Source organism: Choristoneura fumiferana, chromosome 10 (assembly GCF_025370935.1).
Source record: "Choristoneura fumiferana chromosome 10, NRCan_CFum_1, whole genome shotgun sequence".
NCBI lineage: Eukaryota > Metazoa > Arthropoda > Insecta > Lepidoptera > Tortricidae > Choristoneura > Choristoneura fumiferana.
The window spans coordinates 180,942-207,576 of NC_133481.1; the positions used below are offsets into that span (position 1 = coordinate 180,942).

The 26,635-nt window shown below is 38.4% G+C and overlaps 2 protein-coding genes across 2 annotated transcripts in view; both read left to right on the forward strand.

Annotated features, from left to right (window-relative positions):
* The first annotated feature begins 1,470 nt into the window (after positions 1 to 1,470).
* On the forward strand, positions 1,471 to 5,652 carry LOC141431804 (uncharacterized). The gene is made up of 2 exons (XM_074092999.1): positions 1,471 to 1,838; positions 5,431 to 5,652. The coding sequence occupies exons 1-2, from the start codon at positions 1,680 to 1,682 to the stop codon at positions 5,635 to 5,637; spliced, it is 366 nt and encodes a 121-aa protein (XP_073949100.1). The 5' UTR covers positions 1,471 to 1,679; the 3' UTR covers positions 5,638 to 5,652.
* Positions 5,653 to 24,457: 18,805 nt separating this feature from the next.
* LOC141431699 (serine palmitoyltransferase 3-like) overlaps positions 24,458 to 26,635 on the forward strand; it is an 86,420-nt gene continuing 84,242 nt past the window's right edge. The window contains 3 exon segments of the mRNA XM_074092879.1: positions 24,458 to 24,476; positions 25,237 to 25,399; positions 26,004 to 26,157. Of these exon segments, the coding sequence (XP_073948980.1) occupies positions 24,458 to 24,476; positions 25,237 to 25,399; positions 26,004 to 26,157 (336 nt within the window).

Sequence of the window (26,635 nt, forward strand, 5' to 3'; positions counted from 1 at the left end):
GAATTTTTTTTTGTAGTTGAGTTAAAGAAAATACATTCGAAATACAAAAGAAAGTGATATAGTGGTGTGAGTGAAAGTGGTATATTATTATCATTTATGCAATAATTAGTATTTGAACATCACTACAGGCACGCGGCCCATTTTGAAACTTGAAAAACAGTAAGTGTGTTTATGGCACCATTCTACAAGTGCGAGATATATTATGAACAAGTATAAAGTTCTTTTGATGGTGTAAAAATAACTAAGCTTTGTAATATTGTGTTATAAAATTGAAGTGCATGTCAAATATTGCACGTGCTTGTGATTAAATTGGAAAAACGTTTCTTGTGACAGCTCATGGCGGCTGTCAATGTCAAATGTCAGAGTGAGGTCAGAGTATGTCATGTTAAAATGTGTCATGTGCGGATGTCAGATTATGTCCCTGGTGTGACCAGGTATGGCAATGTCCGCAAAACTACATAATTGGGGCTTCGCGGATGTTGTAGCCAGTTAGACAAAAATGGCATTTTGCAGCAAAAATTAATGCAACGTTAATAGAAATTTAGTACTTTACAAATTCTTTAAGTTTCACTTCCAAGTAAGCTTTTAGACAAGAAACGAAAATAATTCAGAAGATTATATCACTCAATATTTTTCATTTCACAGTGTTATATTCTTATATTCCTAATTTATATGTAGTTGAAACGTAAGCGAGAATCAATAATTAGAAAATAAAAATAAAATGACACATTAATTCGACAGAACAAGTCTATAAACATTTCCAAAGAAATACAAATCAGTAGTAATAGGGAATAAGAATGGAACACAATTTTTCTGTTATTAAACTCAACTTCACATTCACTGGTGCGTGTGAAGTTCCCAATCCGCACTGGGCCCGCGTGGGAACTACGGCCCAAGCCCTCTTGTTCTGAGAGGAGGCCTGTGCCCAGCAGTGGGACGTATATAGGCTGGGATGACAAACTCAACTTGGGATAAAATGGGAAAATGAAACAGATGATTTAAAACTCATCAATATCTCTTGTAAAATAATGAACGCCCAAGTAAAAGAAGTTTATTTAATATTTCGTTGAACATGCATACATTACGCTTATACAAATGAAGAATTTTTCCAGAATTTAGTCAAACAATAGCTAACCTAACCAGCAAAAAGTTGGAAAACCCCCACTTTGTCACTTCAAAGTTCAATATCTCAAAAACGGCTAAACCGATTTTGGAGAAACATGTCTAAGAACTCGCATTCAAATCGGTCCACCCGTTTTAGAGCTGCGGTGCCACAGACACACATAGCGGTTAAACTTATAACACCCCTCTTTTTACGTCGGGGATAAAAATATATTCAAACGATTAAACTGGCCCATTCCCAATTAGAATAACAAAATTAAAGCTCTTTTTACCAAAAGTTAGCAAAATTCAATTTAAATCTGGCCACACTGGTCCGTTTCACCTCTGTCACTTCGAGTCGAGTAGGCCGCAGAGTACTGTCGATAAAGCAGATCCGTGGCGTAGCACTGTCAGCAAGTACAGCGCATAGCGTAAGTTTTGTATTAGATTACAAGAGCTGCGAGAAAGCTAAAGCATTGCTACAAAATTTCATTCTGACAAGTTTCCCTGCGGTGTGATATCATATCAGTCAGTCACTGTCAGTACTAAAGTGTGTCCAGTGCGGTGCATTCACAGCTATGGAAACGTCGTCGGCGAATGGTTGCATTTACTCGAATAAATCAGAAACGTCAAAAACACCGCAAGAATGTAACGGAAAGGAATCTAGCATCAATGGCACGATAAGTAATCGTAAGAATGGCTATACGAAGTCTGCAACATCACTCAATGGAGTCGGCGTGAGTATATTATTTTAACCTCTCGCTGATTTATGAGGAACTTTCTCTGGAGCGCGGTAATTCCCGGCGACGGCCGCGGCCGCGGCTCGCTGGGACGCTCGGCGCGGCGTCGCATGGCTTGCTGTGGTCATGAGTAATATTAGGCACATTTATGGAGGCCGACCGCGCCGCTCCGCCGGCCGCCGTCCCGCCGCCACCGAACACTTCAGCAGCCACTCAAGCGTGAAACATTCCAATATGAGGTTTTCAATCTACTTATATTATCAAATTTAAAAGAAATTGTGTGATGTTTATATGATATATTCCAGTTGAATTCCATGTACTATTAGAATATGACTTTATTATCAGTATAATATAATTATGGGGACAATGCTGTATTACTTTAAACTTGCTTCTTCACTAGGATCTTAACTTCCATCAATTCACCTGCCTTCTAAATCAGCAGTTCTTAAACTTTTTTAGTGATGGAACCCTATTGGAAAACTAATTGTTTGTCAGAGCACACTTTGAGAATGGCTATCCTGTAAACCTAATACCTAATACCCTACAAACCCTATAAATTATTATGTAGTCAAATCAGGAATCATTGAACTGCAAGCTGAATTAAGAAGCAGCTTAACAATGAACACATTTTTTTATTTGCAACTCCCAGTTGATGTCTTCTTCTTTTGGTCTACTCTACATGTTAAAACTCACCAGAGAAATTGAAAACATGTCTATGTGGCCCCAATATTTTCGCGATTTTTTTATCATAGATAGATTTACATAAAACATATTTTTGTGAAGAAGTAGCATATTTATCGAATGTTTTTTTGCTCACACAATGTGAAAACTATATACCTATATTACACGGCAACGGCAGGCAACCAGTCTGTCTGTCTAGTTGAGCTGAGATTCAATCGAGCTACATCTTTGCTTACTAATCCTAATTAGACTATGACTGATTATCAATGTTTTATTGCGAAAAGATTTTAGAAGGCAAATATATGGACTTTTACAGTACATGTCGAATTTGCGGAATTGATACTGAAATTGTCTTAATGAAAAGAAATCGCGAATTTAAATAATTTATTGAATCAGGCGTTATTTTGCGGGGGTCCATATCAATGAACTTTAAAAGTATTACTTTGCTCAGCCGCGGCCTTACGATAGCGTCTATGCAACAAATGTGTGTTCATGCAGCTCCTCCGCCTCCACACTGCGCTCGGTTGTTTTATGCCATAAACGCCGCGTTAAACGCAATGCGTTTGGTGCACATAAATTTGCATCAGATAATCTAATTACCAGACATGCGTTTGCTCACCGCGTAAGACAATGTTTGGTAATTAGATTATCTGATGCAAATTTATGTACACCAAACGCAAACGCATTCACTGCCACCAGACTTCCATAGGTGCCACCGACGCACATATGCGTTCAAAATGTATGAATATTTATGACAGCGGCACTGGGCGAAATTCCGCAAACGCACATGTGCGTCGGTGGCAGTGATTGTGTTAACGCAGCGTTTATCGCATAAAATGAATACTTAGTTTAAAACAGTTTGTCTTCCATTGTAAAGTAGGTAAAGTGCAAATATAACGACACGGCCAAAGTTATAAAAATATGTATACACGAATTTATGCATGTATGTATGTATTTATGCACTTAACAATAAGTGTATAAGTACATATTTTTGTAACTTTGACCGTGTCGATATCTGTGCACTTGACTGTACCTTCTTTTTATCTACTCCTAAAGTAACTGATGGCTATATGGCTATATGTCTCTTAGTCGCATCGTTGTCTTATTTGTGTGTGAGATGTACAGTTCATAGGGTGTCTTATTTGGCTGGCTTGACTGTGTTTGTGCTCTTTATTTTTATCCTTACTACAATGAGTTATTTCCATCGCAACATTTGTTCCCGGTCATTACATTATCGCTTATGATTATGACTCATTGTCATTTCATTGCTCGTAACATAATTCTGAAAATAAACCACGTAGAAGTTTGTAGTGTTAAAATGAAACAAACATGCTCTACATAGGTATACTTTTCGATTTGGTTACTCCAGTTTGATTTGATATTGTATTACAAATTATAACTTTTCTTGTCCCTTCATTGTGTGAGTAATGTTTGGTCGATTGCAATTGTATGTATGCGCTAGCCCTTACATGTAGTTATTATACTAGATGCCTACAAGTTACTTACAACAAGCAAAATATTATATAGCAAAATGTGATACTTACCTCCCTAACAGATTTTAATGTTTTATAGTTTTAAACTGAACTACTATAGGTAAATTGGACGTGGTAACGGAATTTCTTGACTATTCTCTTTGCTAGTCAATGGAGCAGTAGGTACGGACGAGTACACGACAAATTATATTTCTTCAGATAAGTACGATAGGTATGTAGGTGGTCCAATTTCGTCAATGAATGCGATGTTCTACGCCGGCGCCGTGCGCTGACGTAAGTACCTAGTGCTAGCGAGGTGCTGGCGCACGCATGGGAAAAAAGTGTGTTTTGAGTCAGCAGGGCTACTACGAAACTCGAAGTTCGTGTCGTGCGGTCCCTCTGACACTTATACTATTTAATACGAGAGCGAGAGGGACCGCTCGACATGAACTTCGAGTTTCGTAGTAGCCCTGCAGCTTTCTTAGTACAGTCGCAGTAGGTACGCTTAATCGAACGTCAGTGCACTTTTTTCCGCGCGTTTGTATTGTACCTATGTGTGTGATAATAAAATAGTTCACGACTGTTCAGTTAAAGAGTGTCAATACTGGCCCATTGACAATGGTGTTCCAACTCGGACAGCTAAAATTCCAACATAATATTATATGTTATTTTTCCTCAATCGTGTTTTGTAATTGTTGGGTGCGACCGCACCGCGCGGCGCTGCGCCGGCGCCTGGTGCTGGCTGTGTCCTTGATTCTCTTAATTTTCACAATAACGATAATGGCTGGAAGTTTCAGAGCTACAAAAATTACGAATAGGGTTGTGCCAAACAACTTTGAAACTGGAGTTCTAATTTGGTACAGTTCTGAAGAGTTTTTGCTATCGAGGTACTCTCTACCGACTGTACCTACGGACGGTCCATAATCGCAGCAGATGGAACTGATTGTTTGTTATTGTCAGGTGCTATTTACAAGTACCAACACCAACTCACAAAACTAGCTGTTGCTCGCAACTTTGTCTTACGTTCCTCACAAACTTTGCTTTTTCCCGGTCTATGTTGTGAATAGCTCATGTAACTCGCTGAGAATATAATAATAATAACTTTCCATGTAGAAATAGAAATGAAAGAATTAAAAAATACAGTTAAGATTTTTTTTTTTTCTATTTCCGGTGAGCAAGTTGGTATATCGCCTCTGGCGCGAGGTGTGGGAGGTGTGGACATAATTATGCCTGTCAGGCAATATGAAAAAAAAAATTTTTTTTTTCGTTTTAAAAAAAATAGTGTTAAGCAACTGTATGGTTAAAAGAAACAAATAATATTCCAATTGCTATCGCGTTTTAGTACCAGATGTAATTACTATGGAGTAGGTAATAGGTAATCAAATCAAACTATCGAGTGAAAGTGAAAGTTTGTAACAATAAAATGTTGTGTACAGGATGGTCCCTCTGCGCGCGCGCCGCCGATCCCGCCGCTGGACTGGGCCGCGCTGGACGCCAGCGGCGACGTGTTCGAGAAGTGCTCTCTGCTGACGGCGGCGCTCACGCAGCTCGGCTTCTACGTGCTGCTGCTGCTCGGGTACCTCAACCAGCTGCTGTTTCCGCCCAACGTCGCCACGGAGAAGAACAGAGAGGTACGCGCCTAGCTTCACAATCCTATTAATATTATAAATGTAAAAGTTTGTGAAGATGTTTGGCGGTTTGGATGTTTGAATGTTTAGATGTTTGTTCCTGAATCACGCAATAACGGCTGAACGGATGTACTTATATAAAACTTAAAAAGATAAACAAAGATCTGAACTGAGACATGGGATAATTGGTTAAGAGTGTCCGTCCGTCATTGAAATCGTAATTTAAGTGCATGTTTGAACTGGGGTGTACGTAGATGTAGAAATGTAGTTAAAACGATGCTCTTTCAGTTGACTGCCTAGTAAAATACTTTTAGTATTCTAACCGACAATTTCACCGTGTGCTATGTACTTATTTGCAAATACGAGCACGAGGTCCGTTACGCGACGCGAGCGCAACCGGCACTGTTTGACAACAAACCCAGCAGGGCTACTACGAAACACGAAACTCGAAGTTCGTGTCGTATCGTCCCTCTCGCTCTCGTATTAAATAGTACAATTGTCAGAAGGACCGAACGACACGAACTTTGAGTTTCGAATTTCGTAGTAGCCCTGCGGGCTTTAGTGTCTGTGTGTATCCAAGTCCAGTAGCGTGCGTGACATCGCGGGGCCGCGATGCTAACGGGTTACTAGAGTTCGATGGAGCACCGCAGCGGCACGCTACTGGAGTGATCGTACTGGAACAATGTAAGAGTCTTAGGCTCCGTTTCCACCAGAGATGCGCTATGCGAGGCGAGGTAAATGAAGCGTTTCTATTGGTTCATGAAAAACACATTCCTCACAACACATCCTCATACATCTCTGGTTGAAAAGCGTCAACTGGGATATGTTTAACAGATCGCAAAAGGAATGAGTTCTAGATCTATGTAAATTTGCATGAGAAGTGTGTCAAGAGATAAAAAACAATAACCGACGTTATCGGGCGATAAGCGGCTGATCGCGCGACTTGTAATCTAGTGTAATCAGTAATTTCGCATTGCGCCGCGTTTAACGGGCATGCTGACAAGTCGACTATTCGCACCAACGCTGAAAAAACCGGCCAAGAGCGTGTCGGACTCGCCCAAAATAGGGGTCAGTAGCCATTACGAAAAAATTAGGTAAGTTATATTTCTCTAAGGATTTCGTATTTTATACGGAATCTTCCAAATTTAGGTATATTTTATACCTTAGGCTGCTATTTACTCTTAAACTACTAATTTTCAAGCAAACTTAGCCGTTATAGTTTTCCTTGAAAGTTTAATATACTTTCTACCATACTGAATTTTTTCAAATTTTTCCACCCACCGCTTTAGATTTTAGAGGGGGGGGGGGGGGACGCTCGAATTTAATGAAAATTTGCACTTTAAAGTTGAATATTTTGCAAACATATCACTGAATCGAATCGAAATCGTTTTAGCAACCCCCTAATGGTTTTAAAAGACCTTTCCAACAATACCCCACACTACAAGGTTGGATGAGAAAAAAAAACACCCCCGCTTTGTCTATGGGAGTTACTCTATAATTTTTTTTTGTTTTTTTTTATTGTACCATTTTGTCGGCATAGTTTACATATAATCATATTCGTGCAAATTTACAGCTTTCTAGCATTGAAAGTCCTTGAGCAAAGCCGCGGACGGACAGACAGACATGGCGAAACTATAAGGGTTCCGTTTTTGCCATTTTGGCTACGGGACTCTAAAAACAGAGGGCATACCTACTACGAAATTCGAAAATCGAAGTTCGTTCGTATCGTGCCGTCAAGTTTTGGAGAGACGGAACGACACGAACTTCGATTTTCGAATTCCGTAGTAGCCCCGCAGGGTTTCTGGCCGCCGGCTAAAAATTGGTAGCGAATTAGCTAACCTGTATGATGAATTTCTTGCCTTCCACACTGCAGTGTTGGGAACCGTAGTTGGCAATAAAGAGCGCTGACCACTCTGACGCCAGGCCCTGCAGTCGCCTTTTACGACACCCACGGGAAGATGGGTTCGTCACACAGCACTGCTTACAAAACTTTATGCAAAATAGACTTTAAGAACTATTGACGTGAAGTGAACATAAATAAGTTAGCAAACTCGGAAAGTAAGAGAAGCGAGAGTTTGATAGTCTTCAGATGTACAACTACAGTCAGTGCACACAACCTTTGACATACTTGTCATCAATGATATCACGTAAAAGATTTAGACTTTGCGTCATGCTACTGCTTTAGCTCTGCGTAATAGTAATAAAGCACCTTTAACCCAAACTTTTGTCTTATGATAGCACCTATTATTGCCATTTAACATACCTACTATTCTGATACCAATTCTTCAAAATCAGCTGTATTTTGTTCATAATAATTGGTGGTGTTGGTCAAGAATACTTCTAATATAAGCCGTAATGATCAGTTTTGTGTAACCTTGTCACGGGTGAACGCCTAAACTGATCGCGTCGTAAAAACCAAGGCTGGTTACACCGGGCGCGTGACGCCGCTCCAGTATTACCATAACAATCGCTACGGCCTCATCTGGCGCTGGACTAGTGTCCTACACACATCAAAAAATCTTGAGAAACTTATTATTATCCCTAGACTCATTAGTAATATGCCTATGTTGAAATGGTTCAAAGCTGTCTGGGGATATAGAATAGACTTGAATAGAGACACATCTCTAATATTTTTTTTATTTTTTCCTTTTTCAATTTATGACGGTGAAAGCATTCTACGCTTACACGCATGTTTTTTTTGTAACTAAGGGACCTCATACATCCCTGTATTTTTTAAAGTAATTTTTGTTTAATTTTTTGCTGTAATTTATTTTATTTGTAATTATTTATTTTGAAAAAATACTTTCTGCCAAGTTTCTTGCGGCGCATTCTTCTTGGCAATAATGGTATTAATGGTCTTCCCGAAAGCGCTGGTAGTTAAAAAAAATTGGTCAACTGCGAGTCGGACTCGTACATGAAGGGTTCCGTAAACAGTTCAGTAAAAGTACCAGACCATGGGGCTTTAAATCAAAGGTTCGATTCTACTCACGAAACTCAGCTACTTTTAAGATTGGTTTATGGAGCATTTTTTATTTCAACTACAAATTTTTTTACTCTTACGGTCATCCCGTAAAATCCATATCGAAAATACAAACTGAAACAGATGCACAGAAAAACCAAAAAAGAGACCAGCGCTGGGAATCGAACCTAGGTCCTCAGCATTCCGTGCTGCGTGCTATACCGGCTTAAGTGACTAAATAAGAAACAAACAAGCTGACTGAGATATGTGTTGCATAGGAGAAATTCGTGTCTGTACTCCTGTCCAGTGGTGGTGTAGCAGTATAGCACGCACCACGGAATGCTGAGGACCTAGGTTCGATTCCCAGCGCTGGCCTCTTTTTCTGGTTTTTCTGTGCATCTATGTTTCAGTTTGTATTTTCGATATCAGCTACTTTTGTTTTGTAACATTTTCAAAAACTTAAATTTAGATCATTTATTGATTCTCAATTGTTAAATCAGTGTATCGGACATAGCGGTGTTATCTCTGTCTCTTGGTAGGGGGCCCTTGAAATAATTTTTGACATTTATTTGACATCTCTAAGATAAATATCCCTACTAATATTATAAATGTGAAAGTTTGTGAGTGAGTGAGTATGTGAGTGAGTGAGTGAGTATGTTTGTTACTTTTTCACGCTGAAACGGCTGGACGGATTTGGATGAAATTTGGCGAAAAGTTAGTTTATAACCTGGATTAAAACATAGGATACTTTTTATCCCGGTATTCCCACGGGATAGGGATAAAATCTCGAAATAACAACCTCTGGGCTTAGAGTCATGAAATTTGATATGTAGGTAGTTAGACGTTTGGAATAACAGATAGGTGACTTTTTGACCCGATATTCCCACGGGATACCTAGGGATAAAATCTTGAAATAACAACCGCAGGGCTTAGAGCCATGAAATTTAGTATCTAGGTAGCTGGACCTCTGGAATAGCACATAGGCTACTTTTTATTTCGATATTCCCCCGGGATAGGGATATAATCTTGAAATAATAACCGCTGGGCTTAGAGTCATGAAATTTAGTATGTAGGTAACTGGACGTCTGGAATAACACGTAAGGGACTTTTTGATCCGATATTCCCACGGGATACCTAGCGATAAAATCTTGAAATAACAACCACTGGGTTTAGAGCCATGAATTTTAGTATGTAGGTAGCTGGACCTCTGGAATAATACATAGGCTATTTTTTACCCTGATATTCCCACGGGATAGGGATAAAATCTTGAAATAATAACCGCTGGGCTTAGAGTCATGAAATTTAGTATGTAGGTAGCTAGACGTCTGGAATAACACATAAGCGACTTTTTGACCCGATATTCCCACGGGATACCTAGGGATAAAATCTCGAAATAACAACCACTGGGCTTAGAGACATGAAATTTGGTATGTAGGTAGCTGGACCTCTGGAATAATACATAGGCTATTTTTTACCCCGATATTCCCACGGGATAGGGATAAAATCTTGAAATATTAACCGCTGAGCTTAGAGTCATGAAATTTGGTATGTAGGAAGCTGGATGTCTAGAAAAACACAAAGACGACTTTTTGACCCGATATTACCACGGGATACCTATTTTATTTTGAAAAAAATGACTTTCTGCCAAGTTTCTTGCGGCGCATTCTTCTTGGCAATGATGGTTTTTCCGAAAGCGCTGGTAGTATAAAAAAATGACGTGTAAAAGTGCACATTGCGGCCTATTTAATGAGTTGTTGATTTGAATTTGAATTTTGCATTTGAATTTTAATTTGAATTATTTATTCAAACTGAATTTAGACTAAGAATTCTATAAATATTTCAAGCACAACCTATTGCCGTTATTAATATCGAACGAAAAACGGCAAAGAGATCACGTTTATTGTATGGGAGCCCCCCTTAAATAGTTTATTTTTTTCGGTTTTAGTATTCGTGACAGACAGACGGACAGTGGATTCTTAGTAATAGGGTCACGTTTTACCATTTGGCTACGGAACCCTAAAAAGAATAAAAAAAACATGCATTAGTAACTGGAGCACAGAACCCCTACACTTCACTTCTACAAATCGCTTAAAAAACAAATTTACCCGCAGATTCAATCTAGTGGAAAAAAACAATTTTCAACCCTCTATCCCGTGACAACTTCGAAAAATCCCTTCTTAGTGCACCTCTATGATTTAGTGGTTTATATTGTGCATCTTTCAGTCGGTCTATTCAGGAACGTTACTTGTTCATAATGGAGAAATAGGTAAGGTAGGTATAAAACGGTTGTGTTGCTTTGAAGATGAGCTCTGGTTAAGTACGAAACGCGTCAGTTTTATGTGTTGGTGGTGATAGTTAGGTTTGTGTGACTTGTGTGTGTTCTTACATTGCGTTGCATAAACGTAGCTATCGTAAGCTCGCGGGTGAGCAAAGTAATTGTTTAGTTCATTGATATGGACCTCCCAAAGTAACGCTTGAATCAATAATTTACTAAACGGTTTTCAAAGGTTTTTCAATATTTTATTTACATTAGTATTACTTAGTATAATATAAAAACTGTGACCGGTCAGTCTGTGTCACATCCGGAAGCAGTATAAACGTCGTCGGCAGCTGCCAACAAAGCGCGTGCGCATACACGACGCTAATTGATTTATACGGCGGCGCACTGTTTAGCTAGACTCTTCTGTTTGTTGTTACAATGCTGGCAGTCTTAGAAATTAATCCTACTAATATTTGTATTGAGTGTGTGTATGTTTGTTACTGTTTCACGCTAAAACGGCTAGACGGATTTGGATGAATTTTAGTACATAGATAGCTGGACATCTGGAATAACACATAAACTATTTTTTATACCGATATTCCCACGGGATCGGCATTAAATCTTGAAATCTCATGCGCTGAGTATAGTCATGAAAGGCACTGTTGTTTATTTTATAATGTAAAGGCCAATAACTTTTGGGAATTCCCACGGGAATTTAGTAATTTCAAGTCAACTGATGGATCTTATACCTAATATACGCGTGTGTAGGTACTACACACTAGTAATATCTACGAGTAATACTTATGTATAGCTTAACGAGCTATATATGCAACATAAGCACACTTGCATATGTACTTAGTTTATGTTTTACTATTATAGCTAAACTGCACTGAAATAGTCTAAAACCCTTGAGATCTGAAAAATTCTGAGATAGTGTAATACTGCCCGTAAACGTTTTTTTTTATTGTGAGGGAGAGACAATGATCACCGCTGCCCATGAGTACCAACTACTCAAGGAGAGTCATTGGTCCGTTGCCAGCCTTTTAATAAAGTATAAACCCTCAATCACTTTCCTAAAAGTGAGAAATAGTAATAGGTAAAACTAAGTCAAAAATACTCATTGTCTTCGTAATTGCTTAGTGATAGTTCGTCTCGGCCAACAGGCAGTTAATCGAGCCTCTGAGTAGCGTGAAATTAATGCAAAAAGGTTAGGTATTAACTTTTAACGATTATGTCATCGGTGGCAAAATAGTACAGACCTATATTAGTTGTTCTCTTATTTTCTATAGGGTAGATTGTCACAGTTACGATCTAAATGCTAAAGTATAGGTAGTGCCACCAGAGTTGAGGTCACGCACACATGAACATGTCATGTAATGACAGCGGCGTTTTGACTTTCACTTCTTCATGGTTCATTCATTCATTATCATTTTATGCAATCAGTTCTTCATGCTGTGTGTAAAGCCTCCGTATCGAAAACATTTCTCTGCTTTTTCTTTCATTTGTATCTAAATATTTTTTCTTTTAGCTAAACGTATAAAACTCATAACTTCGAGGTAATTTCAAGCGAATTAAATAAGTTTCAAGGTAAACGCCGTCCGAGTGCTAATGCCCGTAATAGACGACACCCTGCTGTCATCTTTATTGCTAATGACATAAGATTAAAGATGACAACTATTGGGACAGTGACGAGCACTTGTACCTTACTTGATTAAGTTCCAGAATTATATTAAAATCTGCTATCATTTGATATCTCAGCGGCCGATCGTTAAATCCGCCAGATCACGAAATTCCTAGGCATATCGTGAAATGGCGCCATTTAATGAATTGGCTAAGGGACATCCGCCATATCGTTGAAAACTCACCGTTTAACGATTTGCCTAGTGACGTTTAGGCAGATCATGAAATTCCTAGGCATATCTTGAAATGCCGCCATTTCATGATTTGGCCAGTTTAGGCAGATCATGAAACGCCGCCATATCGGTTCTGGCACTGCGCCGGCCGTTGCCGCGGCACGCTCGCTTCGCTCGCTCGGCTCGTGCGTTGTGGTCATGATTCATGCTAACCACTCCTCGCTTCGCTCGTCGTGCCTAAATTTTTCTTTTATTCGACATATCACGATTGTGCCCGGTATAGAGCTAGGAATATCGACGAATGCATTGCTCTAATCGATCCGCCGTATTGTTTCCCAGGCACATCGTGATATGCCTGGCCAACGTTTAGGCATATCATGAAATGGCACCATTTCACGATATGCCTAGGAATTTCGTGATCTGGCGGATTTTACGATCGGCCGCCGACAGATATAATATTTTTCAATACTTACCTTTCCCCACCACCCACCCACCAACAAGATGGACGGATTACCTTAAAGCCGCGGATTCACGGTGGATGCAAGCCGCTCCCAACTGCAACTGGAGGTCTCTGGACGAGGACTATGTATGTCCAACAGTGGACGTCCTACTGCTTAGATGATGATGATGACTTACTTTTTTATAACAAAACACAAACTTATTTTTCACATAACAAAAGCCTACACGTTGTAGTCTCCGTCGCCATAAATGTTTTCGTATATTTTCGCATTTCGAGCGACGCTACTCGATCGGTTAAGATCCAATTTGATAGTAGGCAATAGGCAGGCTTTGTACGATGACCCTCCTTATCCGAGACCTATTAACTATAGTTTCTGGTATTTTGCACAATCGCATGGCGATAGATCTCGCATGGACGATTAGGGATTGTTAAACGTTATTTTTAGGTGCTCTTTCGAAAAAATATTTCCCTTTGTATATTTCATCATAAGTAAAAAGTATAATCTTTATTTTATAAGAAGGGGAGAATAGTTAAAAACATAAAAGTATTCCATCACAAGCTTCCTCAAATTAGTAGAAAAACATGCAAATATCACTTTAATACATCATGAACAAGCCATTCTATACTTGCTTTGGATTGGTATTTAACTAAATGTAAACAAAACCGTCAATTGGTGTCTTAAACATTGAAATTCCCCCATTAAACTATCTTCTGTATTGAAACACTCTAGTCTAGTGTGTATTACAATGATAGAAAGTAAAATAAATAAAGTAAATCCTTGAATGTACCAAATCTAGCAGGTGAAGTTTGTTTACCTATCCAAACCAAGTATGGGTAAGAGTTGTGTTATGCAAGTTGAAATGGCAATAAGGGGAAATTAACAGGAAAGCGAGTTTCTTTGTGGTGTATTAGCTATATTTCGTTAATAAATTAACCCCCTGTTTCACAATCCATTGATTAAATTATCGTATAAATGTGATGCCGTCTCTGTTTGTTTTGTTCGAATAGACGGAGACGGCATCACATTTATCCGTCAAATAAAATTAATTAATGGGTGGTGATATAGCCCCCAAAAATGGTGAATGAGAGTAGGTACCTACTACACTTTTTGCCAACAAACTGCTACTGCTATGCAGTTTGGCAGAGGTATAGAGATAAGTATTTCTGTACTTCTTATGTTTTTATTTGACTAAATCAAGATAAAAAAACAGCAGTTTTTGAGATTTTGAACTGTAAAATGACACGAATTTCAACACTTAATGTTGCATTTGAGACGCCAGAGAAAAATAACATAGCTTGTTTTACTAAATGTCATCAAAAAGTTCAATTATCTGGGTATTTAAAATAACAAATGAGGCAGAACGAGGCTTCCATACATTACTCAATAAAAGATTGTAATCTCAAGCGATCGAAAATTCACCCGGCTTCGTCGTAATAAAACGGTATTGATCTCAAGTTCCGCCACCACCGTACATGAGCAATCATTCCCTTTATTATTCCAACTGCTATATCATTCTAAAAAGAAATACAATTTGAATTCCATCGACCAACTCATACAAAATGCAATGCCTCCATGCAACTTAAAAACTCCAGCCCGCAAATACAGAAAATAAGAAGAAACAGCGCTTCGCAACTTTTGCGAGTCGCCCCGCCGATTGGTCGACGCCAGAGCGAGAGAAAACACCACTTTAATCAAGCTAGAAAGAGACAGATCCAACCCTACACTGCCTCGACCCTTTGAGCACCAATCCGTGAAATTAGACTCGTCTAAACGAATCTAACGATTATTTTATTATCCTTTTTGCGCTAAGATTTGTTCCTTGCTCAGTCAAATAAAAATAAAGGTGAGTAAGGCGTGGAGGGTCAAGCGGGTATAAATTCTGGCGTTTAGGCCGAGATCGGCTTATTTCTCGGGCTTTTAGCTTCGGACGAATGACCGAGCGCCGAACGCCGAGTTGGCGATCTTGTTATATTATGGGTCTTGGGGTGGCTTGTGATGGATAATGTTGTCTGCGTTGTCTTTAAGATTTTAAGGAAGTTTGAGACAAGGCGAGTCTACAAAAAGTTTTTGAAATTATGAGTTAGGTTCCCAGTGACGATTTGACGTAGGTGTGTTTTTTTAGATCACGTCATTTGGATATACCATTTGAAAGCGGTGTGTGGGTGATATAAGTGAACAACATTAAGTTTACGCTAACGCTACATTTAGGTATTATACTGCCGCGTGCCGTGCTCAAGCTAAAAAGCAGCTAAGTGATAAAATCAAGTTTTGAGATGGAGTCGAAAAACGCGGTATTTTTTTAAGTCTATGCTAATTGATAAATTGAAATTAAAGATGCTATCTAGTTATACCTATAAATTATAGATATCAACTAGGAGCATCAATTAAAAAAAAAACAGCGTTTACCACTCCATCTCAAAACTATGATAAGAGGTGAGTGTGTGTGTTAAAGCACATACTACAGAGGCAAAAATCTGCTTATTGATACGAAAATAAAGTTTAAATTATATTTTCAACCAGTTTACCATACTTGAAATCGGTCCGAGTGCTACTTTTTGCTAAAATATACCTAGGGTGACGGCACCAATCATGGACATGTTAAGTACAGTAGTATCCAGTAATGGACAGCAAGGATTCAATGCCTTATAGCTCACCATTCATGAACTTTACCAGTTATGATCATGACTGGTGCCCTCACCCTATACCTACTTTTACTTACACAAGAATAAAACAGGAAATGGCACGATCTCTAAATTTATATGAAATTTTCTTGACGAATGTTATACATAGTACCTACCGGGTGATAGTAGTTGTGAGGAATATTTTATTTACAGAGGCAGAGGTGACATTATGTTAGCCCTAATGTAGAGTTGACGTTCCTACAGTAATATGAAGCACTTTTATAAATCCATCCCTGCCTATATACGTCCCACTGCTGGGCACAGGCCTTCTCTCAGAACAAGAGGGCTTGGGCCGTAGTTCCCACGCGGGCTCAGTGCGGATTGGGAACTTCACACGTACCATTGAATTACTTCGCATTGAATTTAGTGCGAATTTACGAGTAAGACAGTTAAATGGTGCTCTACCACCACGATACAAAAGTCCAATGTATTTATTATTAACACTTAGTTTTTAGTTTAACGGTTATACTTACTTATATATTACGACCTAATTAGCAGTTGTCGTCAAGTATCTGGTAAGGAATTCGATAAAAATTCAGTTTTTTATTCACCTTACCTTTCAACGTTTGTAAGCAAGTTTGTATACATGTACCTAAGTTATCTATCTGCAAATTCTGCATGTCAAATTTCAGCCACAGACAGATTGGCCTTAAATTTGGTACAGGTATATGTAGTTTGGATGACAGTGCAAAGTACAGACAATCAATTTGATTCCTAGGCCACTATGGAACCTGGTCACAATGAAGTGACGAATAATTATTGTTTAATCTCAGTCATCAGAATAACTCCAAAATCCTAAATAATTCTACCTCGTAAAATCGTGTTCCCGACGGAACAAACTTAACGCAAACTTATTTATTTGTTGTTCCAAGGGGGACAAATTCTCGATTACACCCAAACCCGAAGCGGAAGCGTCAAAGTATTTATTACGTAAGCCGGAAGTTAACGAACGGCTTACGGTACTTCCGGTGACTTTTTAATTACGCGGGAAATTACGTGAAAATGTGCGTCCGCCGCGAATACTAATTTGTGGCGCCATTTTGGGCGCGTTTCGTTTTTACAACAGGTAGAATGGGTGATGTTATAGTCTTAAATACATTTAGAGTAAAACTACTTGTTATTGTAGACTGACGAGCAAACTCAAAGGGTTAGTTACAAAATGGACGATAACAACAAAACCCGCTGTGATAGCTTCTTCAAGTAAAATGAGTTTAGTAAAGAGTTTTATACTTTACATTAAATTAACTTACGCGTGATTAAATTAGCTTCAATTTACTTTTTAAATCAAGAAAATATCTTAAATAGCTTAGGACCTACTGCGATTTTAGTAACCGACCCTTTTTTTGCTCGTCAGTGTAGATAGGTAGAATAGGCTTGGCCAATAAAAAATGTTTAGGAACGAGTATAAATGTTACCTACGTAAGAATTTGAAGAAACCCTACATAGAATGCCACTGTAACAGCTCTACCAACTCAGGTCTACCACTTTGACTCTTGAGTCAGAGCACAAAGTGTTACAAAATGGATCAAACTTCATTTAAAAACACTTTAAAATATATCAGGGTATTCAGTTGAACATATGTAGGTACATTTAAGATAGTTGCTTGCAATGCTGTAATGCATCTTGCACGATATTTATCGGTGATTTCCATAACGAGTTATTTATCAACCGTTTCTTTGATATTTGGTGAAGTTTTATTACCAGATGCCGTATTGCGTAACGTTTCTGATGCTCGCGATCGCAATCAAATGACAGTTCTTGTATGCGAAATCTGTCATTTTATTGCGATCGCGAGCGTCTGAAACGTTAGGCAATACGGCCTCTGGTCTATTTCCGAACAGTAACACAACAGTAACACAGCAACACACAGTCACACACAGTTAACAGTGTTATTTTTGCCCAACTAAAACCTAACAATAAGATGGTTTTGATTTGACGGATTGTACGTCAGAATAGTTAAAGAGTTTAATTTAACTATCGACCTGACAGAGCAACTAAGAAACAAATTCTTCAGCTCTGTCAGTAGAACATTTCTAAACTAGAACAAAACTATAATTAGGCAATGTGAAGACTTTGGCTCAGTTAGTTGTCAACATAAGGATAACTAGTAAACATCCCGTCATCCTGTTGTTTCGTGATTTTTCGAGACAGATTACCCTCTTATGACGAAGATAAAAGATGTCTCCTAACAGATACCATGTTAAAATAACGCTGACCTGATGCGCAATTTAATAATGTAAACAATATTGCATATATAAATACATTAAAAGCACAATCTTATGATAACAAACAATTTTATGTAAGTGCTAATTATAATCTCATTTAAAAAAGATCACTATTATAATTACCACCAAACATTAGAGACTTCCACAATAAGCTTCTTTATAAACAACTAGCCGTATCCGTCCGCGCTGAATACGTTTATCGCTATCCCGCGGGAACTATGCAATTTTCCGGGATAAAAACTATTCTACGTCCTTCTCCAGGACTCAAACTATCTGTATACCTAATTTCATCTGAATCAGTTCAGCGATTTTGACGTGATTGAGTAACAAACATCCAAACATCTAAACATCCAAACCCCCAAACATCCAAACATCTTCAAACTTTCACATTTATAATATTAGTAAGATAGGATTTAATTATGTATGCATGTGAAACTTTAATCTACACTGGGTTTGAACCTGTAGTATAGGCTATAACCTAAACCGTGAATTATTACGGTCCAGTCTACATAGATTATAGCGCATTTTAATGCGTTTATACCTCTTTAAGTGTAGTCTAGCAAATCGATGCCCCATGTTCGCCCAAATTAACTCAAAAACGTTTCGGCGGAGTCGACTACACCAAGCCCAAATTACACTTCGCCATTTTCTTCATTTAACAAATTGATCGTTCTTGTTTGCTAAAACTTTTCACTCACGCAAAATCGACTTTAAAACCCACACACACAGTTCAAAACGGGTCATGCAAAAGCCATTGTTGAGAACGCCCAAAAGATAAGGTTGGGTTTCGTTTGGGGTACCAAAGGATTTCTAACCTTAGCGCTTAGGGTTAAGTTCCCCTGGTTCCAAGGGTGGGGGTGTAGGGGGTTGCGGTCCAAGTTTGTAATTAATAAACCCCTCTCGATTACTGAGCCTCCGAGTGCGGTTGGGATATGAATGAAGGTACACTTCGATTTTACTGCTGAGACGTATTTGCCCCACATGCAGTTTAATGGATCCATTTAGTTTTAGTTCAATGTTCCCTAGATGATCGTTTGGCTCATTTTAGAGAAAAGCTCACTTAGCTACGAGTTTGTTAAGTTATGGCGCTTGGTTAAATTGTCTAAATTATCCAGTAAGATCAGAGTTGAATAGGTATGTGTCCGTTGAGGCTAACTACTAGTGCAATAATAATTATTGACAATTAATAAGCTAACTTACAAAGTACACTCCGTGATCTCCTAAATTAAATATCTTCGGATTTTAGAAGCATACTTCGGGTAGTGACGATGACACGCGAACGTGATATGCGGTTCTGTTCTGTTATATACTTATAAAAGTTTTCGTAAAAAGTTATGTAAAGAATGACCATCAGTACACAATAAACCTTACTGTAATAATATTACGCTCATTTATCTTTTTTTCTAATTTTAGTACAATACGACTTTAGCCATGATACAAATAAAACAAAATCAGCATTTTCGAATTCTTACATTGTTAATTTAAATAGAGAACACCCCGCCTTCACACACTACTTTTGTTTGGAAGTATATATTGATGACTTTATTTGCTCTGCTTCGTTTAATATGTAGGTACTTTTGGAAATCCCCGTTGCTTCTATAACTCGGTCTTAAACCTTATTAAAATATTTACTATCAACACTTTTCTTGAAACTTTCAGCTTCTTTTAAAAAATATTTATAAGTATACATTATAAACAATTTCCCGCGATTGGCTATTAACAGAAATACCCTGTTTAAGTTGATTCCTCATGGAAATAAATTTCCGAAAAATAACAAAGTAAATAAATAAGTAAGTTTGGTAAGTGGTTTATTTAGAATATTTGTGTATTGTTCCGTGAGTCACAGACGGTTCTGGCAGAAAATCAGCACTGCAGGCGTCTAACGCTTCAGCATAAACCGTTTCATGTAGCTGCTATTTCATTTGGTTTATGTGTGTAAATTTTGCTGTGTATGTGTGTCCTTTGTGTAAGTGAATAAATGTCTTCTTTCTTTCTTTCTATTTCTTCCGCTTAATATAGTTTTTTTTTTTACTTTCCACAAATAAAAATAAAACAATAACGAATCACAGGTACCTAAAGCGTTCCGTACACCCTTTTATCTAGCAACAGCTTGAGCTTACCAATTGAATACAGGGTTCTATTACCCTACAAATCAAACAGCTCAGCACTCCCGTTTCAATCCACCTGCCAACACTCGGCGTTCGGCCCTCGGCGTTCCCTCGGCATTCGGCGTTCGGCGGTAAACCCGTCAACGCCGAGGGAGCCAGGCTTTGGCTCAAAGCCTGCAAATGCGTTGTTGCTTGTTTACACGTGTACCGCGAAGGCCTAGCTTTGGGGTAACGTCACGTAGTTTTATTCGATGTTCTGTGCGTACTCTTACAAGTATTACGTATATCAAAAGCATTGTTATAGTGACAGTGATTATTTTAAACTATAGGATTTTATGTTTCCTTTTCACTTCTTCCTTTTACTTGTATGTTAACATGCTTAAAAGAGCGTTTTTAGGTAGCTTTTAAGGTCGCGGTTGAGCAAAATAGGTAATGGTTTTAGTTTACCTATCTTAGCGTAAATTTTATTAATGTAGGTGTACAATTGCCCTAAATCGTTTATTATGTTGTATAATAAATTATTGTATTTATTGTAGTACCTATTGTCAATGTTGTATCATCCAACGCAATTTAATTAGCTCGTCGTTTTTCGCACATCTATCCATTCGGCATTTGGCGCGAGTCAATTACCTGCGCCCGCGCAGAATGCTGGCGACAGACGAATGGCCGGCGTTTGCTTGGTCTCATTTCACTTGCTAGTTTTAGGCGAAACGTCCATTGAAGTTTTGGTGCTAAGGTGAGCGGCAAAAAATATGGCCCGCGAATGGTATGCAGTAAATTACTGTATACATTCGAGTTCTGCCAGTAATAGGTAATTTTGTATGTAAAGAGGGCCAATGTTAGAGGGTAATATCGATATTGGAAAAACTTGAAATGGATAAGACCATGTTTTCATTACTTACAAAGCCTCGCGTTACATTTTCATAACCAAAAACTTACAAAAATAGGTAGATTTTACATGTATAAACAACATTATTAAACAAATGTTTTAAATGATCATGAAAATAAGTCTTGTAGCAATTTTGAGTGGTTTTTATAGAATTATTAGATTATTTTTTTAATGTCGCGGTGATAAATTGTGTTGTATTATCGAAGAATATATTTACAAATTCATCATCATCATCATCAGCCGGAAGAGGTCCTCTGCTGAACAAAGGCCTCCCCCTTAGAACGCCACAATGAACGACAACTCGCCACTTGCATCCACCACGGTTTCCCGCACATCTCACGATGTCGTCAGTCCACCCAGTGGGAGGCCTGCCAACGCTTCGTCTTCCACGCCACGCCGCTCGAGGACTTTTCACCCCCAACGGACAACACATTACAAATGAATTGACCTAATTTATAATGCAAAAATGCTTTTTTTATTTAATGTTGATTTTAGTTGAACGAAGACGTAACTTTCTTAGGCTAACTAGACGGATTGGGATGAAATTTGCCACTTTATTATCCCGATATTAATGCAGTATCAAAATTTACAAAGGTAGAGTCCCAAAATTTTAAACCGCTGACATGAAGAAGGGTCCACGGAAAGAACGTGTCTAGTCACTTATGCAACTTTTTGAGTTCTAGCGGTTTGAAAGTTAGTTATCACGAATTACTATGGTTACCATTTATTTATAAGTAAAAAAATATATTTTATGTTGTTTATTTAATTCAATGGTAAGTCATAGTACTTTGCGAACTCTACATTTTGAGATTAAAATCTCAATTTTTAAAAAAGGTCACTAGACATTTTCTTTCCGTGGACCCTTTAAATGTTGCCTAAAAATGTTTTGGGAATGTACCTAGATCCCGGAATTTCAATGGAATTCCAGAATCCCGGTCCAAGCGAGCAAAGCAGCGGGGAAAAGCTAGTGAAAAGCTTTATTAACTATATCTTTGTTTTCAAAAGCTTTAAACATAACATCATTAATAGCTTTTAAAGCGTCGGCTTTAGCAAGCGCATGCGCATTATATCTGTCAACGAGCCATCTTTGTCGCCAAAGTTAAACGGTATTAAGTCCAACGTAAGCTTGATCAGTTTTTGACTTTATTGCTTGGGGTCAAGGTTGTAATTGCTATGGAGTTGTACAGGGAGTTAGGAGTTTGGTGGGATTTAAAATACATCTGCTCGTAATTTTATCGCGCTAATTCGTGTCACATGCCTTTAGACACGCATGTTTATGTCGAAACGGCTAATGTAACAACTTAACGCATTGTATTTTCGACTATAAAGTTATATCCTTTTGGTACAAACTCAGTCCACGACAATTGCTCGCGAGCGACGTTTTCTAATAATTTCAAAAGGGCATAAATCAATACATTGTAAAATGAAGTTCTAACTTTAGAACGACTCATTAAAGTACATATTAACGTATCACTTTTGGTAGTTAAGCTTAATAGTTTGAAGCAAGGCTAAATTGTTTTCTGATCTGTACTTTTGTTCCTGGATGAAGTAATAAAATAGCTTCTAATATCGCAGGGAGTTGAAACATGGTGATGAAGTGAGAAGTTTATAGCTTGTGAAGCCATAAATTAGGGTGTATGTTAGCTTTATTAACTCCTACGGACAATCTGATGATTTGTTCATTTCCGATTTAAATGTTCTACGTAAAAATTGTGATATTGGGAATTATAGGATGTTTGCATCGCTAAGTACCTACAATCGGGGGAATTGAATCACGTACCAGGGTAAAACCTTTGAGCTACTAATGTCATGTGGGAATTCCATACAATCTACCAAAGAAATTATTTATAGCGAAATTGTTTATGAAAAGGTTCCTCCCTGATACTTGATTCATGAGCCACCATTGAACCTTTTCAAAGGAAAAGTCATTACGATTTTCGTTGTTAATTAATGCGAAGTCACTATGACGGTTACTGTGAACTGGTTTCATTGTGGCTCAAGTCCTTGACCGTACCTGGTTAAACTGATTCATGTAAAAGGTTCCATTAATAATCAATTTCACTATGATTTCCTTCTCAAAAATACGGGATGTAAGCGGACATTAGTAGCATACAAAGGGTGCACTCTGGTTCATGATTCATTTTGTTCGATATGTGTGGAAATAATAACCAGACAATTCCACTCCCGGCCCAATCTTAATAAAGATACGCGAACAAACCGCTTAAACGTCCCGCCAATTTACTAATATAAAGCTCGCCCTCCCTAAGAGCCGGACACGATCCACTAATTTTATTATTCCGTTTAACAACTGGCATAAATTATATTTTAATGTTTCCGGACGTAGGAAATTTGCTGCCAATGTTGCCACATCAATAATTAATAGCGGTTTTAAAACTATTTCGCACTAGCAACACCGACCGCCGACGGAGCAGGAAACGGAAACGTCTATTATATCATCTGAAAAACACGAAAACTTTATGAAAATTGGATTATGAGGAAACTATAAAGTGTTATGATTTATTTGTTTTGAGGCGCGCAACGTATTAGCTTATTCATTATTGAAATGATAATAAATCTATTTGTGAAATATTTTTATGGTGCTGACAAAATATTGTGTAAATAAAAGTACCTACTTGGTTTTATTTTTGGGTATTGTGTGTTGAAACAGAAATGTGGTACAACAGTAATATAATAGCTAAGGTTATAGTTAGAACAGGAGGTTGATTGTAAAATTCTTCTGACATCAATATGAGAACCGGGCCATCTCCTTCTTCTAAGAAACAGAAGTGAAGAAATATTTGTGAATGAAAATTGTAGTACGGGTGCAGTCTCAGTGTATCTATCTGTCTATTGTATAATGTACGATAGATGGTGCATGTGATCATCACTATGAAAAATTCACCATTTACAAACATTTTGCTAGTTCGCAGTTGAAACTAAACACCAATGTAAACACATTGATATCGTTTCAAGATCATTCAAAATACCTGCGATCATATTACATAATTTAGACTAAAATAAATAAATTTGCAGCATTTGCAGGTTTTGCAGGTGGTAGGACTTGTGCAAGGTCCGCCCGGATTGCTACCACCATCTTGCTCGCTAATCCTGCCGTGAAGCAGCAGTGCTTGCACTGTTGTGTTTCGGCGTGGAGAGTAAGACAGCCGGTGAAATTACTGGCACTTGAGGTATCATCTTGGGCCTCTAGGTTGGCAACGCGTCTGCGATACCCCTGGTGTTTCAGATGTTTATGGGCGGTGGTGATCTCTTACCATCAGGAGACCCACTTGCTCGTTTGCCATCCAGTCGAATAAAAAAAAAAATATAAAAAAAAAATTTCAAAATATCTCTAAATATAGCACTTCTATAACTAGATCTGATTTGAAGTCATTATCACCGATGATACTGCAAATGCCACGTAACCAATAATGGCTATATATTGTAGTGTAACTGACTGGAGATTTTTTTTACATGAGAGCGTTAAAATTAAATAATTATATATATTTGTTTTTATTATATACTAGCCGAAAAAATCGCAAATTTGCAACTTTAACCATCTGCATAGGAAAAAAATTACTGAAACGAAACAAACAAATAACTTCAATAAATTAGGCATGTTATGCAGATTCAGAAATGGTATGACACATGTATCTTACTGCGATAACACTAGGTATTAATGATCTTTTTTTCAGCATTTTACAGTAGTTACTGACAAAATAACACTTTGCACTTCTGAAGTGGCTATTCGTGATTTGATACACATAAAAAAACTGTTATAAAAAGCTTTCCAAGTCGATGCTGGTACTTAAAATGTTAAGACAAAGGGGAAAATTCTCAAAAACCTTTATTTCGTTAATAACTCGAAAACCGTGCAACTTTTACTGGGGTCATGTTAGGTTGGTTAGGTTCCTCTTGAGCTGGCCTACCTCTGGTGTCACTGTGACGTGGTACTTCTGGGACACCCTGTATATTTGTTTTTATTATATACTAGCCGAAAAAATCGCAAATTTGCTACTTTTGTAGGTTGCGCGACATCGCAATATCATCGACGATATCAGCCTTTCTGTCTCTGGTGGAAGCAATTCCTCAGCATTCTTGATGCCCATTCATTCTCGAATGTTTCGAAGGCTTCGTCTAATAACCACCGAATCCAACTAAAGAACATCTTTTTGTTCCAGTTAAAGACCACCTGCAGCACTCAGACCTGGAGACAGACGATGTGGAAACAGATGACCAAACATCTAATATGGATGACGACATGCTCACACAGTCCGACTTGGACGAGAATGGAGATCCGAAGAGTCCGAGCTCCAAGAAGGGAAAGACCGGGTCTTCTAGTAGGTAAGTGATGTTACACTTGAGCCTTTACACAGTAAATGGAGAGAACGGTCAGAATCAGAATCGGAATCAGAATCGTTTATTTGCTAGAATACAGTATAAATGGTGTTACAGTCTTCTTGTCCATTGTATCCAGCCTGCATGCGTTATCATTAAAATATATTATTCGTTTATACATGTCTAATGTCCACTAATAGTCGTTCACGGTGTCTTCTTCATGCCTCTAGTCCTAACATAGCCTGCTGACCTGTGGGCATACCTGGCAGTGACGTGGCGCCACCAACTCGATTTCCACCGGGTTTCTAAAATACTTAACGTCAGTGATGACGAGTGAAAAGCTCGTGTACAAGTCTAGACTGCAGGATAAAGTCGAGACAGCCTGTCAAGTCAACTAAGACTCTTGTTAAACACAGATTTGTACGGTTCTACTGTACTGTACGGGAATACTGAAATCCTTTGGCACTTTTAGATAAATATGACTCTTATGATAGTTATATACAACGTAATTTAATAAAAAAAAGTATCTTATCTTTTTACTGTCACTAGTTCTCGTCTTTTTACTGGTGCTTTCTATTTCTTGCCTTGTTATAATGATATTTTATTGCAGGGACGGTAAGGGGGGTACTAAGCCACGGCGCGCGCGCACGGCGTTCACATACGAGCAGCTGGTGTCACTGGAGAACAAGTTTAAAACAACCCGCTACTTATCCGTGTGCGAGCGGCTCAATCTCGCGCTCAGCCTCAGTCTCACCGAGACTCAGGTACGATACAATTACCATGAGAAGGGTTAGTCTCGCTCGATACTAAGTTCAAGGCAATCTTTCTGTACAGACACACAGGTGCGAGCGGCTCAATCTCGCATCCAGTCTCACCAAGACTCAGATATGATATAACTACCATGAGAACTATTGGTCTTGCTGAAATTAAAATTCAAGGCTATTAGCTTTTTGTCTGTGCGAGCGACTCTATCTAGCGTCCAGTCTCAGTCTCACCGAGACTCAGGTGTGATACCATGAGAGCTGTTGATCTTGCTGGAAACTACGTTAAAGGCAATCTTTCTGTCTGTGTGCGAGCGGCTCAATCTCGTGTCCAGGCTCAGTCTCACCGAGACTCAGGTACAATATAACTACTGAAAGAGTGTCTGGTCTCGCTGGAAACCAAGTTCAAGACAACCGTTTTCCTGTTCGTGTGTGACCTTAACGGATAATTTGGTACGGTATAACTACCATGAGAGCGGTT